We start from the raw sequence: 17,867 nt of genomic DNA on the forward strand, positions 1-17,867 counted from the left end.
GCTCCTGCTGGTCCAAGGCTGCCGCTCCCTCTTCCAGCAGTGCATACAGGGCCCTGTCCAGCACACACACCAAGGGGACCCACTCGCACACCATTGCATGGTCCCTGCTGACCATGTTGGTGGCCTGCAGGAAGGGTGCCAGGACTGAGCACACCTGCTGCATTTGCCCCCAGTCCTCTGTGGAGATGATGGACAGCTCGCTACGGCTCGCTACGGCTGCAGGCGAGAGCCGGAAATGATGCACGACCTTCCTTGCTGCCTCAAGGAGTCGGTCCATCCCCTGGTAGGTCCGCAGGAACTTTTGGACTACCAGGTTCAGGACATGCGCCAGGCAGGGGATGTGGGTCAGGTCTCCCCTGCTGATTGTAGCAACCAGGTTTGCCCCATTGTCGGACACCACCTCTCCGACTCTGAGGCCTCTGGGGGTCAGCCAATTCCTCTCCTGCTCTCGGAGTTTGGCCAGGACATGGTTCGCCGTCAGTTTGGTCTTCCCCAGGCTGACCAATTCCAGCAGCGCTTGGCAGTGGCGGGGCTTTACGCTGCTGCTGAGGCGGGGGGTTTGGGCTGGTGTGCCGGAGGATGGAAGCGGATCAGAGGAACCTGCTGCAATTCCGCTGACCCTGCATGGTGGCACCACCCACTGCATTGTTGGTGCTGCTGCTCCCCCATCCTCACCCCCTTCAACCAAGCTGACCCAATGCGCGGTGAAGGAGTGGACAGATAGCGGCCTGTCCCAAACCGGCTGCTCCATGAGTCCATGGTGACGTGGACCTGTTGACCCACCGCGTGCTCCAGCCCTCTCCCGACATTGGCCATCACAGAGCGGTGAAGTGCAGGGATGGCCGTGCGTGAGAAAAAATGTCGGCTGGGGATTGGCCAATCGGGGGCTGCACACAACAGGAGCGCACGCATGTCGCTCCCCTCCTGCACAAGGGAATAAGGCAGGAGTTGGGAGCACATGGCCCGTGCCAGCAAGCCATTCAGCTGACGCACGCGACGGCTGCTGGGAGACAGAACCCTGACCACCCCCTGGAAGGTGTCGCTGAGCAGGGTCTGGCGACGCCTTTTGTTGGCACGGGAATCAGTGGAGGGAACAGAGGAGGCCACTGAGGACTGGCTGCCAGAACAGGCCTCAGTGTCGGCGGCAGGAGTTGCAGAGGGAGGAGGAGCAGTGCGTTGCTGACGCACTCCTGCTGGTGCTGCTGGAGGAGGTGGAGGAGGGTGGGTGGCTGCTGCCGATGGCTTCGCAGTGGTGGGGGGTCTGCCACTGCCAGCTTCCTTCAACTTCACAAATTCCTCATGCTCGTGAAAGTGTTTCCCTGCAAGATGGTTGGCCAGAGAGGTGGTGCCAAACGCAGAGGGCTTCTTCCCTCTGCTGAGCTGCTTGTGGCACTGGTTGCAGGTGGCATACTTGCACTCCACATATGGCAGGGTGAAAAAATTCCATATTGGGGAGGTGAAGTTGCCCCTTTGGCTGGAAGGTGCTGCTGCCGCTGGTCTCCCTGTGGTGGTTGGGGGGAGGGGGGGGTTCTTGGTGCGGCTGGTGGCGGCACTGGCAGAACTCGTCTCCGGATCAGCACGCTGTGTGGCCTGCATACCACGCCCACTTGTGATCCTGCCCATGCCTGCGATGCTGATCCTTCTAGCAAGGCCCACAGACGCATCCTCCTCCTCAGAGCTGATGACATCCCCACTCCCAGGACCTGGCACCCAGTCTCTGTCCTTCACCCTGTCATCATCATCCTCCCCCTCCGCAAACATGTCCTGCTGGGACCCTGGGGGCAGGGCGCTACTTCTTCTTCTTAATACTACTAATAATAATAATCCGAACATTTATATAGCGCTTTTCTTCTGTTGGACTCAAAGCGCTCAAGAGCTGCAGCCACTGGGACGTGCTCAGGAGGTCACCCTTGCCTTGAACTCCTTACTGAATAGGTACTGGCCCTAGCCAGCATTCGAACCCTGGTCTCCCATGTCAAAGGCAGTGCTCTTAACCAGTACTCCATTCAACCACTTGCTTGGACCAGCCCCTTCTTCTTGCTTAGACCGGCCCTGGGAGCAGGGCGCTACTTCTTCTTCTTGCTTGAAGGTTGAGGCACTTAGCCTATTATATATATAGATAGTTTCTGCTTTGTGGGGAGCAAACCTACATAAAGTGAACTATCACTTGAGAAAGGATGAGTTACTGTCCGAAATGGCGACAGTCTGTTGTGGATACCCCTGCTGCTATGCTGACACCATTCACCTGAGCTAGTGACTGTGTCTATTTCTAGCAGTATGAGCTGTAATTATCAGAATCATTAGAGCTATAATTACATCCAACACTTTTGAGATGAAGGATGGCTGATGTCATTCACTATTTTGCTATGTGAATAAATCACCTGTTGAATCCTTCAGTGCTAGTCATTGGTTTACTTTGAGGACTACAAAAGAAGCATCTTGTATACCCCCGAAAAAACTGATACTTAAAGTGAATCTGAGATGAACTTTTCCTCATTGCATAATTGTGTTCCTTTCCTATTGTTTATAGGGCATTCCTCAAGCCAGTGGCGTAGCTAAGGAGCTGTGGGCCCCAATGCAAGTTTTACAATGGGGCCCCCCAAGCACTCTATACATAACAATTGATACGGTGCACCAAAACCTGCCAATGGCAACTACAGTGTCAGAGGTGCAAGAAGGGGATGGGAAACAGTTTGTTAATGATTACTACTATTTAAAGCATCTATAGAAGTGATTATTATGAGCACAGGACCAATAGAGAGCTAATACTGTAGTTGAGGGAGGGCCCTTAGAGGCCCCTCTGGCCCAAGGGCCCCAATGCGGTCGCAACCTCTGCAACCCCTATTGCTATGCCCCTGCCTCAAGCCAAATACTTTGCTTTTGTTTTAATACTCTAATTCCATATAAACTAAAGAAGCCACACCCACAGGTTTTCAGAGAGCCAAGGGACTTTCAGACAGTAGCAAGGGCTCATGGGAGCTCAGTCTGGACAGGAGGTATTACTAGCCAGAGATTTAAGAGGCAGAGGGGAGAAGGGAGGAGGAGGGTGGATTAGGGTTTTTTGCTCAAGATGCAGATAAGCCTGCCTCTGTGTAATGTTTACAAACAACATGGCTGCTGCCATTGTATCACAGGAAGAAAGAATCATATTCTTTTTTTTTATTATTCTTTTTATTAACATAAAAATATAAATACAATCCAACATGACTTACAAATCTCAAGAGAGTACAGTCATTTACATTTAGGTGTTTATCACATCAATCTCAAATGCAAGTAGTCATGAAGGTATATCAAGCAGGATAAAACATAAAAACAACAGGTTATTTATCGGATCATATGGATAACCCAAGTGCCAACCGGGCACTTGTATAACAGAAATATACACTGGAGGGCGCTGCCCAAATTGCAAATGTTCCACAATAAAAGCTTCCTCCTGCTGCTACCACCTTAGGTGGGATTACCCCCTTATCCCACCTCAGAAAAGAAACAAGTTTATGATGCAATGGGAGGTGCGCTGGACCTTAATTAATACAATATATTTTTATTTTAAATTAAAAATGTATTTATTAATTCCAATCAATATTTCAACTGATAATGTTAAATTTCAAAACATGTACATACTCTCATGCACACACACATTCACACAAAGAGCGTGCTGGTTCCTCTTTAAAAATTGTGTATATCAAATCCACCCAAACAATTGCTGATAGCAAAAGGAGGGGGTCACACAAATTAATAAAAAAGTATTTTATATAAAAGAGAGCTAAAAATCATATAAAATATGCAGCAGAATTTTTTTTTTTTTATATTATATGACAGGAAGAATTGTAACACTGCTCCTAAATCTCCAATGCTCTTATGCTCTTCATATCACTGTGCACCATTATTAATGTTCTCACAAGGAATTCCGTCCTTAAGCAATAGGTTTCCGTCTACTGAGCAGGTATTTGGTACTAAAAGCAAGCAGATAAATAATTGTACAGCAGATTCCTAAAAAGATCTCACCGCTCACGGCGTTTGCGCACAGCCCTCCTGTCGGGATGTTCTCTTTATGCCTGGGGAGTCCCTTCTAATTGCTCAGAATTACTCCGGGTAAACAGATCGCAGCACCGCTCCAGCGGTTAGCTGCTCTCTCCAGGCGTTTCAGTCGAGGTGGATATTTAATTTAGATACTTTGATGCCAAAGGGACTAAATTATGAAATAGAACTTTTTGGCTTTATGAATTAGGATAATTGAGTTGGGCTATGTGAGCCTCCTGGTTCCCTAATGAGCTGCTGGATCCCTTAGCTGTATATGATAATTTGTAAATTTGATGTAAGGAGTATTAATGTAAATAAATTTAATAAGCATAAGAGCATTGGAGATTTAGGAGCAGTGTTACAATTCTTCCTGTCACATAATATATTAAAAAAAAAATTCTGCTGCATATTTTATATGATTTTTAGCTCTGTTTTATATAAAATACTTTTTTATTAATTTTTGTGACCCCCTCCTTTTGCTATCAGCAATTGTTTGGGTGGATTTGATATACACAATTTTTAAAGGGGAATCAGCACGCTCTTTGTGTGAATGTGTGTGTGCATGAGAGTATGTACATGTTTTGAAATGTAACATTATCAGTTGAAATATTGATTGGAATTAATAAATACATTTTCAATTTAAAATAAAAATATCTTGTATTAATTAAGGTCCAGCGCACCTCCCATTGCATCATACACTTGTATAACAGACCTACATCTATGTGAGGGTATCTCGTGTAATTACAAATCACTGCTAAATATTGGCTATGTGTATTGGGTTTTCACCCTGGCATAGGATCAGTTGTGTCCTGAGAGTCCAACCAAGTATTCCATATTTTCCCGAATTCCACTGGTGCACCTCTGTGAGCATAAAGAATTTTCTCATACTGAATTATTTCATTAACCAAACTCTTCCACTGTTGAATCTGAGGGGAATCTGTGGCAAACCATTTAAGGATAATTGTCTTCCTAGCTAGGAAACGTGTTTCTCTCAAAAAAATTTGTCTGTATCGCTGACTATCCTTCTCCTCCATCAAGCCAAACAGACATAGTAAAGGATCCAAAGGAACAGGGATACCTCCTATGTCGGAGAGGCATTGGGTTACCTGGGTCCAAAAAGGGAGCACTTTAGGACACTGCCAAATTAGATGAAAGAAGTCAGCATTTATATTCCCACATTTAGGACAATCTGCCGTATCCCTAAGGCTTTTGGATTTTAAAGTGAGAGGCGTCCAATACGCTTGATGGACCACATATAATTGGATCAGTCGGTTATGAGCTGCGGGAGAAGCTAATCGAACCGAGAGGTATATATCTTCCCAGTCTTCTTCCTGTATTCCTAAGTTTAATGCATCCCATTTGGCAGGTACCTTCATGTCCTGTCCTACAAATTTAGCATTCAGTAGATGAGTGTATAAATATGATGTTAATCCTTGAGCACCTTGTGTTTTTAACACTCCTATTAAGGGATAATCGGATATTGGGAGATTACCTTTACCGAATTGGGCTCTGAGGGAGTGTGAGAGCTGCAATGACCTAAGATAAGCAGATCTAGGGACCTGGAACCTACTTGTAGTTTCTACCGCTGACATAGGTAGACCGTTAATGAGCATTATTTGTGATACATTTATTAATCCCTTGTTTATCCAGAAGATCGGGTCTGGGATGGACAATAAATGTGAGACGTTAGAGTTTTCCCATAAAGGGGTTTCTGAGGGAATATCATTATATTTATGAATTTTCTTCCCAGTGCGCCATACCTGTAGTGCTAATTTGTGTAAAAGAAGGAAAGGTGCATAGGAATTCCCAGCACCAGATTCTAGGAATGCAAATACATTTTTTCCATAAAGGTGCTGGGCTAGCAGCATCTCACTAGTCCACTCATTTTGTCTGAGCATCCACGCCTGAATATAGCGAAGCTGTCCGGCCAAATAATATAGGAAAAAATCAAGGAGGACTAAACCACCCTCATCCAGTGGCCTAGTAAGAGTCTGTAATTTAATCCTAGCCCTCTTGTTTCCCCACAGAAAGGAAGCAACCACACTATTTAATTTAGAGAAAAATGATTTAGAGATAGGAACTGCCGAGTGTTGTACCACGTATAAAATTTTAGGGAGGGAAATCATTTTAAGTAAATTCACCCTTCCTGTTACTACCAGGGGAAGAGAGCTCCAAGTTTTGCATTTGGCAATTAGTTCAGGTAGGAGAGGTGAGAAATTAGCATTAAAGAATTCTGCTGGGTCTCTAGTCACCACAATACCCAGATACCTAAATCTCTGAACTATCTGCAAGGGGCACTCAACTGCATTTAAACTGATAGCATCAGAGTCCAAGGGCATAATACACGATTTCTCCCAATTCGTCTGTAAACCTGAAAATTTCCCGAATTGATTAATTAATTGCATTGAATTTTTAAGGGAAGTATACGTATCCTCCAAATATAAAATAATATCATCAGCATATAGCCCAATAATATCAGTATGTGCGTCACAGGTGAGCCCACGAATGTTTGATGCGGTATGAAATTTAATGGCTAGAGCTTCAATTGCAATGGCAAACAAAAAGGGCGATAGTGGGCAGCCCTGTCTGGTACCACGGTGTAAACTGAAGGACCGCGAAATATGTCCATTCACAGAGATTCTTGCCCTTGGACTTGATACAATGCCCTCCCCCAGCCCAGAAATCTAGGTCCAAATCCAAATTTCTGCAGACAAGTATCAAGGAAAAGCCACTCTATAGAATCAAAGGCTTTCATAGTGTCAAGTGACACCAAAGCCCTATCTCCAGTGACATTTTGCGATATCTGTGAATGTATTAAAGTCCTCCTAATATTAATAGATGTCCCTTTGCCAGGCATAAATCCTGTCTGGTCAGAGTGGATTATGTCTAGGATTACTTTAGCTAAGCGATTGGATATAATTTTAGTAAATATTTTATAATCTGCATTTAGCAAGGATATTGGCCTATAGGATCCGCACTGCAATGGGTTTTACCCCTCCTTTAATAATACGACTATTATAGCCTCATTCCAACTATCCGGAAGACCAGATTGAGAATCTATATTGGATAGTACTGATAGAAAATCCTGTGCGATAAGATCTCTGTATTTTTTGTATAAGTCAACTGGGATTCCATCAGGTCCAGGGGCCTTGTTAGGTTGCAGACAGGAAATAGCTATCTCAACCTCATCTACTGTTATTGGGGCATCTAATAATTTAACTTGTTCAGAGGATAAGGTAGGAAAGGTACAATCAGATAGGTATCGCATAATGTCATCCACAGAGTGGGCTGATCGAGAAGTGTATAATGAATCATAAAAAAGGACAAACTCCTCTAAAATATCAATAGTAGTACTAATCAATGACCCATCTAATCTACTCAAACCTGTGATCACAGAGGAGCCTCTAGATCCATGAGCCAATTGTGCTAATAGTCTTCCGGTATAATTACCACATTCAAAAAAGGATTGCCTGGTAAAGAACAAGTTCCTCTTAGACTTACGGTTCAGGAAAATATTTAACTCTCTCTGCGCCAGGAGCCATCGTCTGCGACTCTGATCGGATGACTGAGAGATATAAAGAGCCTCAGCATCAGAGCAAGCCACAGACAGACGCTCCTCCTTTTCCCGAGAGCTTCTTTTAATTTATGACACCGTTGCATGTAAGCACCCCCTCATATGACATTTAAATGCCTCCCAGACACTGAACGGGGCAGCAGAGTTGTTATTACTGAGAAAATAGGATGTAATTTGACCTATAGTCCTATCAGGAGAAGGGAAAAGGGTAAACCAAAAGCTGTTGAACTTCCAAGGACTATTGACCTGCATAGTATCTAGCCGTATATGAACTAATAATGGGGAGTGATCGGATATTCCTCTATTTAGATGCACCGCGAGGTCCAATCTGGCAATAGCCAGACCATTTACCAGGGCAAGGTCTATTCTAGATAGGGTTTTCCTAGCTGGAGTATAGCAAGTGAAAGCAGCTAACTCTGGATTCAAGGTTCTCCACGCATCAAACCTGCCCAAGTTAAGGGCCCATTCCGACAGTAAAGTATGACCTAGTCCTTTAGCTCCAGCAGGGGCAGGGTATCTATCTATAGTCTCCTCCATCACCAGGTTGAAGTCCCCAATACATATTATAGGTGTAATCCTGTCATCTAGAATCCAGGGTATGATTGGTTTTAGGACTGAAAGATTAGCTGGCGGAGATAAATACACAGCTACTAACTTAATCGGGAGGGAGTCTACTTCAGCGTGTACATAAACATATTTACCATTTGGATCAACCTTGCATGTTATCATATGCCATCTTACTTTCTTATGGACTAAAATAGAGACCCCCCCTAGAATTAGAAGTATATACAGAGTGTGCGGCCCACCCTACCCAGTGTCTGCGGAGCCTAGAGGAGGTGCTTCCAGTCAAATGCGTTTCCTGAAGAATAAAAACATCAGGGTCATATTTTTTAACGAATGAAAATACAAGGTTGCGTTTCATCACAGTCCCAAGTCCCCGAACATTCCATGACATACATTTTAAAATCCTAGCCATTATCCAGCATCCCAGTATTCCAGTATTATTTATCCCAGAGTGATTTCCCCCACATATTGAGAAAGCACGAGTATACCCTCTAAACATAACCAGATTCCCCCCCCCCCCCCAGCTCAATAATACTAGAGGAACATTCAGTGACAGAGATTGACAGTCATCACTCAGATGATATGTAACATGTAACCAGCATAGAGCAGCTTCACATGGAGCCAGGAAAGGGAGAACCAAACATACATAACAGAAACTGAACGTATTCATGTGCAGTTTTATGAGGATTACTTCTCTAAGGGGGGTAAATGCGGCTTGAGTTCACCTTCTCACTCCTAAAACAACGTTCTGTCAGTGAACTTATATTATGTAAAACACCGCCTGCCTCTGGGCGACTCAGAGCATACAATATGGTAGTTGGTATCAGCTGAATACGTATTCCGGCCTTAGAAAGAATAGTTCCAGACAGTGGGTAAACCTAACGGCAGAGAGTTTCTTCATGCCAACCAGACTACTAAGAGGACACTGCACAAACTCCGAGTACATTATGCATCATATAATACCAGTTATAATACGCTTAAACCGATACTACCTTGGTAGCAAAGTCCATAGCTTCTGAAGGGGCCTCAAAGAAGTGTGTCTTACCCTCATAGACAACTCGTAAACGGGCAGGATATGACATGGAGTAGGGCACATTTTTATCTCGCAGCTTTTTCTTCACCTCGATGAAAGTAGCTCTCCTCTTTTGCAAGGCTAAGGAGAAATCCGGAAAGATCTGCAAAGAAGCATTGTCAAAGGTAAGTTCACCCTTCTGATGAGCCATCCTCAAAATCGTATCTCGGTCTCTAAAGTTTAATAGTCGGGCGATGAATGGACGAGCAGGCGCACCAGGCTTAGGGGCCCGGCCCGGGATCCGATGCGCTCTTTCCACCACGAAGGCAGATGAAAGATCCTCCGATCCAAAAGTGGATCTCACCCACCGTTCCATGAAAGCCTCTGGGGCGTCCCCCTCCACGCGTTCTGGTAGGCCTATGAGGCGGATATTATTTCGCTGGAGACGGTTCTCCATGTCGTCTATCTTTTCTTTGGTAGCTGTATCGGATGTTTGCAGCTCCTTGATCTGTTTCGGGAACGGTGCTGTTAAGTCTTCTAGGTCGGAGACTCTCCTCTCCACCTCAGCAGTGCGTTCCCGGAGCTTGCCAAAGTCTTGTCGCAGGAAGCTTACCTCTGCCTTCATTTCCTCCATCTTGGTGGTGAGGCTAGTTTTGGATTCCGTGATCGCCATCAAGAGGTTTTCATATATTGTAGTTAAAGATAGCTCTCCAGTGTCCTCAATTGCAGGAATCAAAGTTGGCGGTTCACTATCACTGTTGGAGGCCTCTCCTTCGTCCTCAGCGGCCTGTTTGGACTCCCCGCTGGCGCTATCTTGGGAGGACGAGGCCAACTGATATTGAGACAGCTTCTGAGCTGCCGACTGAGCTGAATCCAACTTAGCAGTCATAGTTGTAGTCTCCAGAGGTTCAGCAGTGTAGAGAGACAAGACAAGACAAGACAAATAACATTTATATCGCGCTTTTCTCCTGGCGGACTCAAAGCGCCAGAGCTGCAGCCACTAGGGCGCGCTCTATAGGCAGTAGCAGTGTTAGGGAGACTTGCCAAAGGTCTCCTACTGAATAGGTGCTGGCTTACTGAACAGGCAGAGCCGAGATTCGAACCCTGGTCTCCTGCGTCAGAGGCAGAGCCCTTAACCATTACACCATCCAGCCACAAAGTCGAACCAGTAAGTTTGCTGTAAAGCAGGATATTAGCCTCGGATTATAGGAGTGTAATGGAGCTCACTTAGATTGCGTCTTCCCGCATTGCGCGCTAACTCCGCCCCCCAGAAAGAATCATATTCTATTAAAGCTGTTTGCAACTAGATTTGCTGTGTAAATGATCTAAACTATAGATAAGCTATATAGACAAGTTACTTGTTATAGTTAGTTTTTCATCTCGGATCCGCTTTAAAGTTAAAATGTGTACCATCTGGAAAGAGATGGTGGTTAGTAGCATTGTCTTCTCCAGAACAAAACATTATTCTTTCAAGATCCAGCATTCCCATTCAGAGGGGCAAATATTAAATATAGTGAAGTAGACAAATGAAAGTTGTTTTTCGATTGATATATACAGGCAAACATGGCTTCAGATAATATCTCTATTTGTTTCACTCTTTAAAGCGGATGCAGTCTCTTGCACAACACACAATGAAAAGTGTTCATTCCGCATATGAATGCAGTAGAAATCTACTGCACTGAGCTGTTTAGCTACATCAGAGTGTAATTAGCCTTATTGGTAGCTTTGAATGAGAACACAACAGCTCTGCCTTTAACCTTTTCTGTGCTTCCTGAAAGTTAATCCAGTTAAAACCTTTTCTTTAGGATTTCTGTATTGTAATGAAGATATTTTTTTTCCTTAAAGTTTATCATGCTACGCCTAATCTTTTACAGCACAGAGGAAGTTCTGAGTTTATATCCACTTAAACTTTTCACTTTATCTCCTAGGGCATCTCATGGACACACTACAAACCCGGGGGAAAAATGGAGCAATTGCCTTCTTGGACAGCTTGATATTGTCATATCCAAGGATTTATACACTTATAACAGGAAAAGAAGCTTCTAAGGATCCAAACAGCTTCAGCAGTAAGAGAAATATGCCTATCTATTTATCCTACAGTGTAATTTCCAGAATTTCTTGTCTGCTAGTCAAACCATAACTTTGCTTCCATTTAGTTTTACACTGCTGTGGCTATAAAAGATGCACACTGGTTTCCAAAATTTCCACTTCAACATGCAATGCTTTGTAAATACCCTGAATGGTTTGCCAGATGGACCTGTAATAATGTGAAACCTTGGGTCAAAAGTCAAGTACTTACCTAAGAAGAAGGAGGCCTATGTATTCTGGCTTCCCACACCATCCTCTTGTCCACCACTGCCGAGCCAGGACCCGCTAGCGGTTTGAATTGCTCCCTAAATGCTCAGAAAATCGCTCTAGTGTGTTTGAGCCCTAAAGTGACACTGAAGCAGAAAAAAAAATGATACAATGAATTGGTTGTGTGGTACGGATAATTACTAGAACATTAGTAGCAAAGAAAATAGTCTCATTTTTAATTTTCAGTTATATTTTTTTTATATCATTGCATCATTCTCTAATATTTGCAATTTACACACTACTCAGCATTCTAAATGATTTTACAGAGCAGGCTAGTGAACTTTTGAACTTTCCTCTAAAGAAAAAAACAAAATACAATGACAGACACTTGAGATATTAAAATTCAGAAGACAGAGCTCTCTCTGTATAGCTCAGATAAGCCGTTTTGCATAGATAACAACAGGAGTTTCTTAACTCTTCCTGTACTGGAAATATTAGACTCATATCTCTGCTGCTAATGTTTTATTTATTAGATGTACTACACATACATATCATTATATCATAAGTTTATTTTCACTTCAGATTCCCTTAAAGCCTTTCTTTTATACTGCTTTGTTTCTTCTGCAGAACTCATAGACAGCAGTCAGCTTAGTGCTTTTCTGATGAACACGCTGAGCAGCCTGCAGGAAGAGTTGATGCAGGAGAAACAGCTGAAGGGCACCTTAGTGCATCACCTGCGTAAAATGCGGGAGAAGCAGCAGCAGCTGGAAGAGGAAGGAGAATGTATTCGTAGCACGGAGTATGAAAACCAGAGACTGCGTAGAGAGATGGATGCCCAGAGTCAGTTGCTGAATAAAGTGAAAGATGATCAATACCAGCTGTCCATGCGGTACTCCCATGCTCTGCAGGAAAAGGACACAGTACAAAGCAAGAACAATGAACTGCAGGAACAGGTAAGTCTGTTTTCTTCAGGGTATGTTTTAAAGGGAATGCTGGGAAAATGTAAAAAAAAAAAAAAAGCTGAAAAGACAAAGCTGTATTATCACAAGTGTCAGTGCCGAAGGTCTGCTGAGGCCTAATGCAGAGATCTCCACAGGCTAATGCAAGCTAAGGCCTTGTTTGCAACATTGCAACTGAATATATTGTTTGAAATCATTTGGTATCCCTCTGTGTCATTAAAAGAAGCACTTTCTCCTTTCTGCTGTTTCCTGGCATGCAGTATGGGGTGCAGCTTGCTTCCTTCAACTACATGTGCTACCAACAGGGTTGGATTTTCCATTATGCACTGTAGGCCCGTGCCTACGGTGCCTTACGGAGAGGTGGCCCCTCCTCCTCAGATCACTGACCTCAGGCACTTACACTTTAATCCTTGTCTCATGTCACTAAGGATGATATGAGACAGTGATTAGAGTTTAAGATTCTAAGGACAGTTAGTGACATAAAACAGGGATTAGAGATTAGAATATTTTTACTTGGGGGTGTAGCCTGTGTTCAGGGGTGGAGCTTAGGGCGCCAGAATGCCTGTGCGTTGTAAACAACAGGCCTCTGAGTTGTAAATCCAGCCCTGGCTCCTAGACTAGCCTTTGCCTTTGGAAAGATATTGCGGTAGAAGGAAATACCTGGCAGGTGGTTTAAAAAAAAATGCTGGATTTTAGTCTGATTTGGAAGGTAAAGGTCCCAAATGATTGTTGCTACAAGCCAGCAAATGCCCTGTTGCTTGCGTAGATTTGTTTGGAGCCTGGGATCAGCATGTATTGGGAGAAGAGTGGGCCTTACACACCATTCCTTTAAATCATGGTCAGAGTGTAGGAGTAGAAGGTGTAAACAGTTCATCTCTATAAGAAGCTGCTTCTCTCAGGATGCAGTGGGCTTTTCAGCACAAAGGCAGTTGCAGTGTTGTGCAGTGAAGAGAATGTTGGAGAGTTGGAGGGATTTTGTCTCCAGTACTGCAGATCCAGGAAAGATCTGGACCAATGTGTGGCAGAGAGTGCAATTAGGCCTGTGGCAGAGGGTCACTTAGGGTTATGAGCCAGTGCAGCTGGTGGATGCCAAAAACTGACAGATTGAGGTTGAAAGCTGGCTACACTTGTAATAATTTAAGGTGAGGGTTGGCACACAAGCAGAGCTCAATGTGGTGGATTCACAAAAGACCAGTAACTTTGCCCACTGCCCGTCAATGTCATCTGGCTGTACTGAAAATAGTAATGCTTGTTGCGCCACAACGAATATTATCATAGCAACTTGTGTACACGCGGTACGGAAGAAATGCGCAATACATTGTTTATGTGCATTGTTACAATAACTCTCGTCACACTATCGCCGCAATGAGCATTACTGTTTTCAGTACAGGGCGGTATCATTACCGCATGGTGGGCAATGTTACCATCCTTTTGTGAAGCAACCCTGTTGTTTGTTGTGTTACACCATTCTCCATTTATTGCCTTGTGAGCATTTATTTGGACACTTCGGCTGAAATACTTGATTTTTAACCCTAAAAGACAGACAGTATAATCCTTACTACCTAGTGAGCTAAAATACCATATTTACCAGATGAAAAAAGAAAAGATGAACTTTAAACTACTGTATTAGGCAAAATACATGAATCACACTGTACACAGGCCTGCAAACAGCTGGCTGGCAGTGGACAGTATTACAATATATTACTACAATAATATAGACGCATTTGAGAGGCCAATATTGTGAATCAATCTTTCAACTGATTTTAGCCGACGCGGTCGATTCTTGAAAGTAACAGCATGAGTTAAAAAAACAACTTGCGAGCGTATTCAGGCTATGCGCAACCATGCTGCGTAGCGTGTTCCTTAGTTACGCACACTGTTTACTTAGTTATGCATGCTCCTTTATTAAGGAAGTATTGCAACCACAATACTTCACTAGTGCGGCCACTTCTACACTAATTAACGTAGTAGAGGCCGTCTTAGTAAAGTATCACGACCGTGATACTTCACAGTGCGCGGCAGTTAAAGGAGCGCTTGTAACTAATTAAACAGCACGCGTAACTAAAGCTGGCCACTAATGATCCAATCTTTTTCATCCAATCTTACCATTTGTATATAATATAAGGTAACTGCCTGAAGTATCCATTCAATATATTTACTCACTTTACCCTTATGCTACATAGATTTGGTAAGATTGGATGAAAAAGATTGGATCATTAGTGGCCACCATAAGGAACGTGCGCTACGCAGCATGGCCGCGCATAGCCGGCGTATCGCTCGCAAGTTGTTTTTTAACTCGTGCTGCCACTTTCATGAATCGATCCCTACGATGTAATGAAACTATTGATTGCAAATGTTTAAATACGCTTTCATTTATGAGCGGTTAAATATTTTGTCTGTTTAAATGTCTATTTTGGCAAAAAGAAAAAATGTACAGTATAAGGTTAACTTCTACATGGCAGTGGATGAAACAGACTGACTTTTATCCAGTGTTTGGTGTGAAGGCTGCAGGTTTCCCATAAAAAAATGTGGTGACCGTTATTTTATTTAATCCTGCTGCAGTCAGGGCTTCTCTCAGTCTGTTGGTACTTAGATTAGCTCAAAAATACCTGTGCAAGGTGGAACTTAGAAGGAGACTGTCACAGTGATTACCATGCAGTCTGCCTTTTAGTTTTCTGTTAATATTCAACTTCAGCATCACAGCCTGGCTGGCATACTGGTGGCCTTAGATTACCTTGTGACACTTCAAAATATGACTGCAGTTTTGACAAGGCAGATTGTGTAGCTCCAGAATTCACTAATGGAACCAGCACCTGTAAAATGTTTCAGTATTCTAGTTTCTATATTTTTTTTCAAAAGTTGACAGACTTGTGCAGTATGCAGGTGCTTAGGAGAACTTACGGAGAAGCATGTGATCAGTTTGATGAGCTGATAGATTTGCAAGGATCTGATTAGCTGTGATGACTTGCTGGTTTACCACATGATCATGACCAGCAAATCAATCAGAACCTTACAAATCTATCAGCTGATCAAATTGGTCACATGCCTCTCCATGAGTTCTCCTAAGCCATCCCTATGCAGAAAGTAGAAATAATTGTTCTGAGTTAGAGTTGATAGAAAGCCAAAATCTTTCTAGCCAAGAAATAAGTAGTGTACGTACCACAGCCTCTCTGTGTTTCACATAGCTTTTCTGTATGTCTTAATTATGCTGGTTAGATGAGTTTAAAACGCCACTTTTCTTTTTAGCTTATAACAAATAGTGTATGTACTCTGCCTCAGGGGAGCCTCTAGGCATAGGCAGTACAGGCCATTGTCTGGAGTGCCATTGGTCCTGGGGGCCCCCATGTTGCTGGATTAAGACCTGCCCCAAAATTAAGCCCCACCCCAGACTAAGCCCCGTCCCATGGGTGTTCTTTTACTTGCTTCTGCTGCATCTACTTAGCGTAAGTTGCAGGCAGCTGCCACCTCTGTGCCTTATGCATCCTTCTTCCCCCCCTTTATGCCTCCTTCTGTCTTCTTGTGCCTCCTTCAGTCCCTTGAGCCATGTCTGACCCCCTATTTGTCCTTCTGTCTCCCTTCTGTCTCCCTTTGTGCCTCCTTCAGTCCCCCTGTGCCTCCTCTGCCTTATTCTGTGCCCCTTTGTGCCTCCTTGTGTCCCCTGTGCCTCTTTATGCTCCCTTTGTGTGAAAAAACGTGGAAAAGCCGCCGCATGTACTGGCGGCAATGCGGCTGATTTCGCGTCCAGCACGGCGGTTATCACGCAGCAGCGTGCGTCTGGTGTAGCTGGCCCTGTTAGTTCACACAGGCTTAGAGCTACGAGTGCGCGCGCCAGAAGTCAGGTCCTTTGTACCAGCAGGAGATGTATCAGCTGATCAGGACGATCAGCTGATTCCTGCTGGACTCCTGATTGGCTGAGTGGCTCGGGCGGGGCGGCAGAGTCCAGCAACTATATATACTGCTAGCTTGCCAGTTGCTGGTGGTCTGCCGTTGCGAATACTACATGGAAGCACTCAGACCTTAGTCAGATCCAACAGTGTGTTTGAACCAGGAGGACCTGGGAATTCACACTGAGCCAGATTACTACTGTGTTATTATTGTGTTATACTTCAGACTAGTTCCAGGGTGTAGAGACCACGGACCTCACACCCAAGATTAGGGAACTTGTGTATCATTCTGTTATATTTCAGACTAGTTCCAGGGTGTAGAGACCATGGACCTCACACCCAAGATTAGGGAACTTGTGTATCATTCTGTTATATTTCAGACTAGTTCCAGGGTGTAGAGACCACGGACCTTACACCCAAGATTAGGGAACTTGTGTATCATTCTGTTATACATCAGACTAGTTCCAGGGTGTAGAGACCACAGACCTCACACCCAAGACTAGGCATTGTTTGATATCTGTTATGACCTATTGCTTTCCTGACTACCTCTCCACTCGCTGATTCGGTACCACGCATATCTGATCTTCCGTTGCCAACCCTGCCTGCCTTGGATACCGAATAAGTCTTTTGTCTTTGTACTTTGTCTGTCTGTGTGTTGCCGACCTGGCTTGCCCGACCCCGAGAGCTATCTCTCTCTTTTAGGATCAGCTAGTGACATCCACCTTCAGGTGTCACTCACTCACTGGTCCTTTCTACCTTCAGCCTGAGACTCCACCCCTTGGAAGATCTCAGGCTGCTGGAAGGTTCTCGTGCTTCTCAAAAGAGCAGTATTGCCCACACTGCCAAGGTCCACCTGTTTATCAGGTGGATTACTCAAAGTAAATACTGTTGCACCAAACACTCACGATATATACAGGTGTTCAGAGGTTAGTATTATATCTGTATTATTGGTGATTCTGCAGATCATCAATAATCAGATTCTCTCTGTGTGCTGACACCGATCGTTACACTTTGCCTTTATTTGTCCCCTTGTGCCACCTCTGCCCCCCTGTTCCTGCTTCAGTCCCACTCTGTGTCCTTCTGTCTTCCTGTGCCTCCTTCTGTCTCCATCTGTGCCTCCTTCTGTCTCCATGTGCCTCTTCAGTTCCCATGTGCCACCTCTGTTCCCTACGCCTTCCTCTGCCCCGTGTCTCCTTCTGTGCCCCTTTGTACCTTCTTCTGTCTTTCTGTGGCTCTTTCTGTCCCCCTCTTCCTCCTTCTGCCCCCTTTGTGCCTCCTTCTGTCTCCATGTGCCTATTCAGTCCCCATGTGCCACCTCTGTCCCCTGCGCCCTCCTCTGTCCCCCTGTGCCTCATTCTGTGCCCTTTGGTTGCCTTCTACTGTCTCCCTGTGGTTTTCTGCCCCCCTCTGCCTCCTTCCACCCCCTCTGCCATCTTCTGTTCCCCTTTTGTGCCTCCTTATGTCCCCCTTTGTGCATACTTCTGCCCCCCTTTGTGCATACTTCTGTCCCCCTTCGTGCCTCCTACTGTCTCTCTGTGCTTCCTTCTGCCCCCTTTGTG

The 17,867-nt window shown here is 44.5% G+C and overlaps 1 protein-coding gene across 1 annotated transcript in view; it reads left to right on the top strand.

The window, feature by feature from the left end:
• Window positions 1-17,867, top strand: part of CARD14 (caspase recruitment domain family member 14) — a 123,462-nt gene that overhangs the window by 22,836 nt on the left and 82,759 nt on the right. The window contains exons 4-5 of the mRNA XM_068262430.1: window positions 11,099-11,236; window positions 12,093-12,418. Of these exons, the coding sequence (XP_068118531.1) occupies window positions 11,099-11,236; window positions 12,093-12,418 (464 nt within the window). The remainder of the gene's footprint in view (window positions 1-11,098; window positions 11,237-12,092; window positions 12,419-17,867) is intronic.

This window comes from Hyperolius riggenbachi, chromosome 12 (genome assembly GCF_040937935.1).
Source record: "Hyperolius riggenbachi isolate aHypRig1 chromosome 12, aHypRig1.pri, whole genome shotgun sequence".
NCBI classification, from domain to species: Eukaryota; Metazoa; Chordata; class Amphibia; order Anura; family Hyperoliidae; genus Hyperolius; species Hyperolius riggenbachi.